This window comes from Leuciscus leuciscus (assembly GCF_965113295.1).
Source record: "Leuciscus leuciscus genome assembly, chromosome: 20".
Classification (NCBI taxonomy): domain Eukaryota; kingdom Metazoa; phylum Chordata; class Actinopteri; order Cypriniformes; family Leuciscidae; genus Leuciscus; species Leuciscus leuciscus.
In genome coordinates, this window is record NC_138744.1 from 18,200,227 (window position 1) to 18,210,925 (window position 10,699).

The 10,699-nt window shown below is 42.1% G+C and overlaps 1 protein-coding gene across 1 annotated transcript; it reads right to left on the reverse strand.

Annotated features, from left to right (window-relative positions):
• Positions 1–724: 724 nt before the first annotated feature.
• Positions 725–10,632, reverse strand: znf526 (zinc finger protein 526). Its single transcript, XM_082149529.1, has 8 exons — positions 9,761–10,632; positions 7,503–7,876; positions 7,252–7,412; positions 6,553–6,660; positions 4,296–5,086; positions 4,073–4,199; positions 1,697–3,283; positions 725–1,609 (listed from the first exon to the last, which is right to left on the reverse strand). The coding sequence occupies exons 2-8, from the start codon at positions 7,756–7,758 to the stop codon at positions 1,448–1,450; spliced, it is 3,192 nt and encodes a 1,063-aa protein (XP_082005655.1). The 5' UTR covers positions 7,759–7,876; positions 9,761–10,632; the 3' UTR covers positions 725–1,447.
• Positions 10,633–10,699: the final 67 nt, after the last annotated feature.

Genomic DNA, 10,699 nt, shown 5'->3' on the forward strand with positions numbered 1-10,699 from the left:
ATACAAATAAACAGATGTTCAAATAAACAGCCTCTTCTCTGTTATACGCTACACACACACACAAAAAGACTAGTACTATCTCTTCACTGGACAATGTTTGGGTGATGTCATACATGGGCATTTTGATTTTCTTTTTAGTAAAATGTCATTGATCTGTTTTTGTGCGATTCTGGGATGACATCCATGTAAATGTTCTTTTTGAACTGGGGAAGAAGTTTTGGAAGGCTCATTGTTCATCAAGCTATTAGATGCTTCATGTGATTTTTAAGAATAAAGGGATGATGGGTTGTGTCCATATGCAAGTGTGCTACATTGTGGGTATTTGGTGCTGTACAGGAAATCAACCTACAAAGCCAATTACAGTATTGAGAGACTAATAGATTCCACGTAACATCAAAAACAGATTTAAAGTTAACTCAAAAAAAGTTAATATACCTACCCTCACATTGTTCCAAACCTGTATGACTTTCTTTCGTCTGTGGAACATTTTCAAAATGTGTCGGTGTGTTTTTGCACATTCAATGAAAGTCGGCGTGTTCCAATGTTATTTTGGCAACATTTGACTTTCATTGTATGAACCAAAACAGTTGAAACATTCTTCAAAATATCATATACCTTTTCCACAGAATAGAGGAAATGATGCCCTTTAAGGTGACATCATGATTTCTGGCTAGTTCTGTTATAACTACACTTCCTCAAAGCAATTACAAGCGAGACAGAGACGAACAGTTTAAGTTTATTAGCAAGACTTCTCCAAATCAGCATCATAACATTAAAAAAAGCTACAAACATTCAGTGTACAGACAAAAATGTGATGTATGTAACACATGGGGATCCTTTGTCCATCGCAGTGATGGTGCATAATGTCTCTCCATAATGAGCACTAACATGTTTTGTTTTCCCTCTTCCCTGTTGTTTTGATCTTCAGCTCAATGCCCTTAAACTACCTCCTCGCAAGAACTGCAGGTCAGAATGTAAACTAGGAATAATTTCCAGCCGTCCTGTGGTATCAACTTGCTCCACTGTCTATGGGTGTATTTCTTTCTAAATCTGTGTCATCATGCCTTCTGTCAGAACAAGAGTGTCATCAGCAAGCCAGAATGTCCATTCCTAATCCCAAAACAGGAGCAAATTTATCACAGACTTCAGTTGCATCCTCTAAAATCAGCCCTATTTTTGTCTCAAAAAAGTCAAAACAAGGCTGAAAAAGATTTGAATGGATCTATTAGAGTGGCTTTTTGAGGTACACTTATTCACACATTCAAGAACTTCAATGGAAATCAATACAATGTCTTGAATTTGCAACACCTTATCTTAGACGGCCTAATTCAACTTGTCCTTTTTTGTCTCGATGCTTGTTCTGACCCATCTGACATTACTTAAGCTCATTTTAATCATGATATTCAAATCTCCAAGATGATGGTCACGGGAATGCGGCACTGTTCTCTCACAACAACTGCAGGTTGTCCACAGTGATGGCCTCCATGTTGATGCCACCCTCCAGTGCAGTGTGGTACAGCTCGATGGCCTCTGCCAGGTCTCCGCTTGTCTCAATGATGGCTATAGTCTCTCCAAACTCATTACACATGATAGTGGGAGTGCCCTGAGTCTGAAACAGTGAGAAAATATAAACCATTACTTGGTTGGTGCAAAAAGATTTTAACAAAATTGCACAAAGCAAAACAAGCATACAGACCTGTGTCAGGTTAGATGTCTGTATCTGAAAGACTTGCGGCTGTCCAAGCTGGCAGAAAGATGGTATTGCTGTTGCCATGTCCATCTCGGACGCCTCCACAACAGTGACAGTTTCTGAGTTGGATTCTGCGAGCACCGCTTCTCCGCTGTGCTCCGACTCTTGTTGCTTTTGGGAGCGAGCGTGAGTCTTCCGATGGTTCCTAAGGTTTGAAACGGTTTTGAATGTCTTTCCACATTCACCGCAAGCATGCGGCCGCTCGCCCGTGTGTGTACGCCGGTGTTCTGCCAGATGCATGCTCTGCACAAAGCCCTTCTCGCAGAACTCGCATCGGAACGGACGCTCGCCCGAATGGGTGCGGAGGTGCTCCCGCAGGTGCGTGTTCTGGCGGAAACGTTTTCCGCAGATCGCACAAGGATAGGGGCGCTCGCCGGTGTGAACTCTCTGGTGTAGCGTAACGCTTGAGGCTGAAACAAACAGTTTTCCACACACCGGACAGGGATGAGACTTCCCAAGGCCGGAGTTGGAGCCTCGTGGCCGGCCGGGCCCTGGTCCGTGACTTAGCTGGTGCAGGCGAAGATTTGCAGGAGAGTTTAAGCGCTTGCCGCAAATAGTGCAATCCAGATTGGGTTTGGTCATTGAAGGAGCGCTTTGTTGCTCGGTGTCATCTGTTGAACCCTGCTGACCTCTAACCTGGGAGTCCTGGGAGATGCAGTGAGGCTGAGTCTGGTCGGGATGCTCCTCCAGACAGTGTATGTCTCGCTGCCGCTTGCGCAAGAACCCCTCGGGACAGTGCGGGCAGGGGTAAGGTGCCGGCGACCCTGGGTGGTGAAGAAAACGATGAGCTACGAGTTTGGCAGGACGGATGAAAGTGGCAGAGCAGTCTGGACAGGGCGAGGGTGTTGCATTGCTGTGAAGATGCTGACGGTGTTGACGTAGATTTGACGACTGGCTGAAGGCTTTGTGGCAAATGTCACACCGGTAGGGACGAACTCCCGTGTGTGTGAGTCCATGGCGGGAAAGATTAGCAAGAGAGGAAAAGGTCTTTCCGCATACGCTGCATTGGAACGGCCGCTCGCCCGTATGTGTGCGCAGGTGGTTTCGCAGATGGATTTGCTTTTTGAACGGTTTCCCACAGATGTTGCATTTAAAACGCCTTTCGGTCATATGAGTCGTTCGGCGATGCCGCAACAGACGGACCTGCGAGGAGAATCTTTTTTTACAGATAGAGCACAGAAACTTTGGATCTTCCTCAGCAGCAGGAATCCTGCGTTTACTTTCCTCTTCTCCCCCTCCTCCTCCTTCCACATAGGCAGTAGCTGAATGGTTTGGGTCGTCTGTCAGCATTTTCCCTCCATTTTGTTCTTGTTCTGTGTTTGAGTGTTCAGCATAAAGCCCATTCTCTGTCGGCTCTGAAGACTGGGAGACCACAGCAATACCTTCAATGAGCACAGGACCTGTGTCGCTTGACTCTTTTCTGTCATCTTTCACTGGAGGAATTGTCACCAACTGTCTTTCTTTCCTCCAAGCAGTCTCTCGTTCTCTTGCTCTCTGGATAATAGAGAGAGGAGACTGCTGTGCCAGTACAAACTGCAGAGGGGAGATAGTTGAATTAATCTTACATATTTTTTCTTGTTGTTAACAGTTCACATTCAGTTCCATCAAAAAACAAAAAAACATTCTATATTTCTTAATTTGCATCTAATTACAAATGGAAAAAAAGGGAAATGCAAAATTAGACCTTAGTACAAGTATACAATCATTAAATTTTTTAATGGATGCACAATATAGCTGTACAACGTTATCAGATGTTTTTTATTTGCAATTTTTTATTTACACATTTAAAAAAAATTAAATATTGGATAAGCATCACCAATACTGAATATTAAATTGTACATGCTCATTTACTGTTGACTAAGCTTTAGATCATAGATAACAAGCAATGTCATTATTTAATAATACTCTTAAATGTAATCTTTAGCAATCTATTTTTCATCCTGTACAATATAATGTGTTATATTGTAGCATTTTAACAATTGATTTTAGTTTTTAGTGTTTTATTTTTTATTTAGACAAAACAGTATAGAATTTTAATACGAGGCATTTGTCGCTTAGCAGCCAAAAAATGTAAAATAATTATCAAAATACCAGTTTTGGACAGAATTGTAATATCAGTGCATCCCAACTGCTTTTAAAGATCGAGTTCAACTTTGTGAAGGCCAAAGACAATCTAAAGGATATAATAGGGGAAATATTGCCCGATATATATCCAATATTGACCAATTCGGATAAATTAGACAAATTTAATCTCTAATATCGACTGATAAACAACATGATGCTGATCTTGTGCATTGCTAATTTCCTAAAACCGACAATTACCTGAGAGACTGGAGTGGTCGGCTCACGTACTCGGTGAGTGCGGCGGTGGTACAAGAACTTGGTCATGTTGGTGAAGGTTTTGGCACAAAATGGGCATTTGTGCAGTGGCTCAGATGTATGGGATTTCCTTAAGTGGGGAAGACAAAAAAAAAAAAGCCATGTTTGATATGCAAATCACAAGCAAGTTATGATGTTTGGCTGTAGAGTTTGTGTGTGTTATTACCTGTGTATCATAAGAGTCATCTCTGTGGTAAAACCATGTCCACAGTCCACACACAGAAAACGTGCCTCACCGGAGTGTGTGCGCATGTGTGTCTGAAGGGACACCAACTTCTTAAACACTTTATCACACTCTGGGCACTCGTGTGTTCCTTGTTCATGCACACGAAGGTGTGCCACAAGCCGATTGGCAGAGGTGAACGTTCTTTTGCACTCCTCACACTGAAGATTGCTGGATGAGACAGATGCCGTCAAACCCAAAGCAGCTGAGCGGGCAGTGTACGTACGTCTCCCACCACTAACTTTGCCAACTTTGCTGCATTCTTCTGATCCGTCGCTTCTTCCTTCATCTTCCTTAACCCCAGAACTGTCATCATACCCCACCATCACCCCAGTGTCCCCGCTCTCTTTGTCCTGGCCTAAGAAGTGCTCCCCCTGGTGTTGAAGGAAATCCTCTGGTGTGCTAAACAGCAGATTACACTCAGAACACTCATAAGGATGGATAATTAAAATTTCCTCATTTTCCTTCTTTAGTGTGTTCACCTGGCCAGAAGAAGGGAGAAGGTTCAAAGTGGTCACATTGTCCAGCCGGATAGGATCGGTAGGTAAGAGAGGGGCGAGGAGTTTAGCTTTTCTGAGAGTTGCTGAGGCAGAACCGTCAGCGATGGCTTGGGCGGAGCAGAACTGTAGACGGAGCATCGCAGAGGTGGAGCCGGGCATGGAAGCGTTTGCTGGCACTAGCATAGTTCTAGGAGCGCCTGCAGTTTTAGATGGGGTTTCTTGCTCTCGTAGAGCCTGAAAAATGAAAGCAACAAAGGTAAGCTAAGAAATAGGGATCTACAACATCCTAAAACAATATGGCAATAGGCACAGACGTTATCACACTGAACCTTCAGAATGAATAAGATGGGAACAACCTGGGGCCGGATTCAAGAAATGTCTTAAGCGAATTTCCTGGAAGTCCGTAAGGATGTTCCCAAGCACAATTCTTGAAAAAATATTAAAGGTGCAGTAAGCGATTTCTGAGATTCATTGTTGAATAACCCAAACAAACACACCCCTCCCTTCATTCTTCTTTATCATAGCAGAGTTTATACAAGCAGGAGTTCGTTGTTAGTTGCCAGCAGCACACACACGAAAACCAATGTGACTTCCGTATGGAGCAGAGACAACCCAACCTCAGCTTTCAGGCCTTCAGGTCTCTCCAGCGCTAGAAAGCTTTTCTTATATTAAAGGAACACGCCGACTTTAGCTTATCCACCGTATCCCCCAGAGTTAGATAAGTCCATACATACCCTTCTCATCTCCGTGCGTGCTGTAACTCTGTCTGACGCACCCACCGCTAGCCTAGCTTAGCACAAAGACTGGAGGTAAGCGGCTCCAGCTAGCATACTGCTCCCAATAAGTGACAAAATAACCCCAACATTTTCCTATTTACATGTTGTGATTTGTATAGTCACAGCGTGTAGAAATAACAAGGTCACATGAGACACAGCCATCTTCTAACCGTAAACATACTGGGAACTATATTCTCAGAAGGTGAAGCACTGCTACTTCTGCGGAGTGATTAAAGTCCCAAAAAGACTAAAGTCCCAAAAAGTCGGCGTGTTCCTTTAACATGGGTCCTAAAGCTCTTGCCTGATCATAACCCTTCATTTTCCAGTGATATTCCTCTGACCTTTACTCTTTTGTAAAGTCTCTCAGCCATCTCTCTTTCTTCAAATCCCCCTCTTGCTCTCTCTCTCTACTCTCTCATCATGAGTGTAGAGAGAGACCCGACTGCTGATTGGCTACAAGTTTGTTGTGGTGCTCTTTCCGATCCACTTTCAACAGCGTTTTACAAAAATGGCTTACTGCACCTTTACTGAACTGAAGTTGCCAATACTGTCTAAATGACAGGCTTTGGTGTTTATCTCATTACATGGCAGCTGTGGCTGAAGATTTGTTGATTAATTCAACGAAAACCATCTCAAAAAATATTTTTGTCACGAAAAGCTTGATGGAAGTTCAGCACTCAACATTACGTTTTTTTAATGTGTCGTGTATTCTAAGTATTTTTTATCTTAAGAAACAAAACAAGAAGAAAATAGCAGTTAAGAAGATTTTTATTCTTTATTTTTATACCTGTGAAATTTTGTGACACCATATTTTAACTATGGTTTTCAGCAGGAATTTGGACTAATGAATGGGGAGGACTACTCAGCACGACAGAAAGAATGTATTTGTTGTGTGAGTATAAATGTATGTAGTATGCAACAGACCTGGGCTAGGGTCAGGATCTGGCCTGCCCTCTGTTCATCCAGAACTAGATTTTGCACATTAAGCAACTGAACCGGAGTGACTGTACCATCTGCCTGAAGAACATATTCCTGAAACAGAACACAAAATGAAATTAGACTGTTTAAAAGATAGTTCTTCAGTAAGAGTTTCTGATTAATCACAAAATGATTCTTTACATGACAAGACAAATCTTTTATTCTCTGAGTATGTACCCACACAACTTGTTTGTTGAGCACCTCAAGAGCCTGACAGTGGCACTCACTGTGTAGACAGCTTCACTTATATTAATAATTGATTTCTCTATAAGACAGCAATATTGTCTTACTGACACTACAAGAGTTATTAGCTCGAATCTGATATTACAGATTGGTTTTATTTATTTAGTCTGTCAACATTAGATATCTACACTACTTCTTAAGTATTGTTTTATTTTGCTGGTATGCAAAATAACTGCATAGTTTGTTCATTTAAAATTCACATTTTCATAAACAACTCAAAAAAGTCAAAAGGTTCATTAGCTGAGAGAGAATTTCTTTCATATACAAATGAAAATTACAGCTGGAGCATTCCCAAATGAACCAGAAGCTGAGCGAATCAGATCTGCATGGATACCCAGCTCTGTTCATCAGTGTGTGTGTGTGTGTGTGTGTGTGTGTGTGTGTGTGTGTGTGTGCGCTCACTGTGTCAGTGTTCAGGCTGCTGTGGGTGGTGCTTCTGCTGTGTGTCTGTCTGTGTGCCAACCACAGTTCAGGTGTCTCAAAGAGAGCCAGGCATTCCAGACACTGGTACTGGATTGGCACTTCTGCGTCGACAGAATCCACTTCTGTGACCTCGCATAGCTCTGAAAATAAAGCATTAAGGTGCTGATTACACGCACTTCCAAAGGAAACAATCTGACATGTGCAGCACACATAATAAGCACCACACTCACCCTGGCCTGCCTCTCTCATGTGCAGCTCTTGATGCAGCAGCAGTTCGTCAGGGTTCCTGAGGATGGCTCCACACTCCAGGCACTGATACTGGCTCTCTCCAGCGTCACAGTCCTCAAAGCTCGGCAGGATCTCCACCTCGTCCCCCTCTGCTCCGGTGTGGATCTGTTGGTGCACCAGCACCTCCTCCAGCGTATTAAAAAGCTGCTGGCACTCACTGCACATGTACTGATGCTCCACATACTCCTGCTCACTCATGGTAACAGTTCTAAACCTGTTCAGATGCGAAGACTTTTGCTGGGGTTATGATGAGTCACAGCCACTGGGTTCAGTATATATTCTCATGCCAGATATGAATCTTAAGCCTAAAAACAACCTGAAACAAAAAAAGAAGAAAATCCAACTTATACACATTTGTCAGAAGACAGAGTCCCAGACAAATTGTCTGGCCTTGCACTTTCATTTATCGTTTCGGAGCAGATTTCCACAGGACAATAATTAGATATTACAGACATAATTTATATAATCATCGAGACATGGGACAAAACATGTCACATCACTTTATCTGCCATTTAGTTAAAAAAAAAGTAACATTTCCACTTTGAGATGGTCGCTATAATGTTCTTAACACAACTGTACAATTCCATATGATTTTCTCTTTATTTTATCATTCAATACCAGACCATAACTCAGTCATCCATTTATATGAGTGTTTCTCAACCTAGTAGCAATATTAAGTTTAATATTCGAAGTCCGTCCTAAGCTGACATGTACCCCGGCATACAAATCAGCCTAGGACGGGCTTCGAATAACTTAAAAAGCGCAGCATTATTCAATGTGTTGACGTAATTTCCACTGAAACAGGAAGACAGGGCTGGACATATCCAACATCTCCTCCCCTTTTTAAAAAAAGCCAATAGCGTTTAGTTTATAACACAGCTCGGCAAGAGCCGTTGAGCTCGGTAAAGCTGCAGTTTCCTCCTAATCTCCTCCATATCACTTTAAAATATAGCATTCTGTGCAGAATTCAAAGGGGTGTGATATGTTTTCTGGTCTGGTATCTGCTCTGTGCTGTCGTCTCTGGACCGGAGAAGACTGTGGGAGCGCTGCGGCAGTTCGCATGACACCAGACTTCATTTGTCTAAATGTAAAGCATATTTACACTGTTCAAACCATGTAGAAAATAGTGTGTAAACAAGTGATGGATTTTAGCCGCAGCTTCAGCATCTATTTATAATGTAGGGGGTTGGACGCATTAGATTCTAGAGAGCATTTGATTGGACAGAAAATCTTAAAAGAAGCTGAAGTGCAGAGGGATGTCATCAAAATAATGTATCCACATTGGCGGAAGTGAGAGACGGTTGCTATGTCCGAAATCAAATACACTCTCTTTAGGTACTTATTTTGAATAAGTAATTACTTTACGACGGCTAAAAAAGTATGTTCTATATAGTAAGAATGTGTGTAGTATGAATGTTATCTGGACATACTACATTCGCCATGTTGTCACCATCATGTGACCTACCAGCGTCAGTTACGTCGCTTCACTGCCAATCCTCTCCTGTGGCCTCACGGGATAGTAAAGTGTCCATCGTATGCACACTTCAGAATCTCACTGGAAAAAGTAGGTCAACCGGATACTTTTTGCCTGCTTTTATGAGTGCTGTGAATTCAGACATACTTATTTTGTCACATACTATTTTTCGCCTACTATATAGTAAGTATGCGATTTCGGCTGCATCCTACGTTTTGAATGCTTATTGCTTATGTGAATTTTGTCATTGTTTTGGAGCACACTAGCTTATGGATAACAGTAAGGCTAACATATTCATACAGAAAGCCACAAAAAATTTGATTTCATGTGGACTTTAATATTACAACTAGGTCTTGAGAAAAGAAGTTAGTATCTCTTTTTTATAAGGTTTTACAGCTGTGTTCCAACTTTTTGTCAACACTGTCAGATATTTATGAAAATATATATTTAATATTTCATTGCATTTAATATTATACGCACATCAAGTGGAATTATCATACTTTAGCTTCATATTTTACCTAATCCGTTCATGACATATGGCAGTTGTGTAATATAAAGAGTCCACAATTTGCTGTCCATCAGTAAACGAGAAGACTATTACGGGTGCAGATATTGAAATCCAACTGATTGACAATACGCATTATTATCAATCATCTTCTATCTAGGCAGTAATAATGTAGTGCACACAGACAACAGCATTTAGCAGGTTTCACACGAGTTGTTTACCTTGTGGCGAGCAGTTGGTGGCGCTCTTCAGATTTTGCCAGAGCTTATGCAGCGCACCGCTGTCTCCTGAGCGAGCCACCCCGCTGTACGGCGGTCGTCAGGCGGCGCTCTTCACTTTTCCCCGCAGGTCCAAGATCGCTGAGGGGAGGCCTTCTTTCCCCAACCGTTTCCGAACCTCGCCTCACGCGCTGCAGATGGGCAATTCCTCGTGCAGCGCTCGTCTTTACGGTGTTCACAATGCGTTTCTCACCGAGAGAAACCAGTATTATTCAGCGCGACGCACTGCTCGTTGAGTATATATTAACGTAAACAAGATCGTGGGTATGGAAATGTACCGTTTGTCTGGCCTCTGTTCTTGCTCTGTGCTGCCCCGCCCCATGGGGCTACGCGTGTGGCTTGTGCAAGGCGCTGATTGGATAGAAAGACTGCCTGTCAAACTCTAGCTGCTGTGATGGACAGTCTAGTGATTGAAGCATTTTTGGATGCTAGGGTATGTGAATGTGAGGCTGTATCATGATGTAAAGGTCCCTAAACCACCAATAAATTCGTTAATAATGAAACATCCCAAAACACAACATGTCCTGCAATGAGAAAACTCAGATAAAGAGGCCATATACTGGAAGTAAAGTGAAAATAGTCACGCAAGTGATACACATTGACTTCAAAACATTGCCATTCTCATTTCCCAAATGATTAGGGGAAAAGCACTATTTGACTTTCATGCAAATGGCCAATTTAGACTGTACTGTTTTAGGATTCTGTAATGCAGGTCTTTTCATTCAACATTCTTTCATTTTTAAATATTTTATTTTATTTTACTGCAATGATAATATAAAAGGCATTTACTAATTTTGCATACAACTGTATTATTATATTTGGGGGTCCTTGGCATGAAAGAATAATGAAAAGCTGCCCATTCTTGTGGTGCAGGATCTCTGC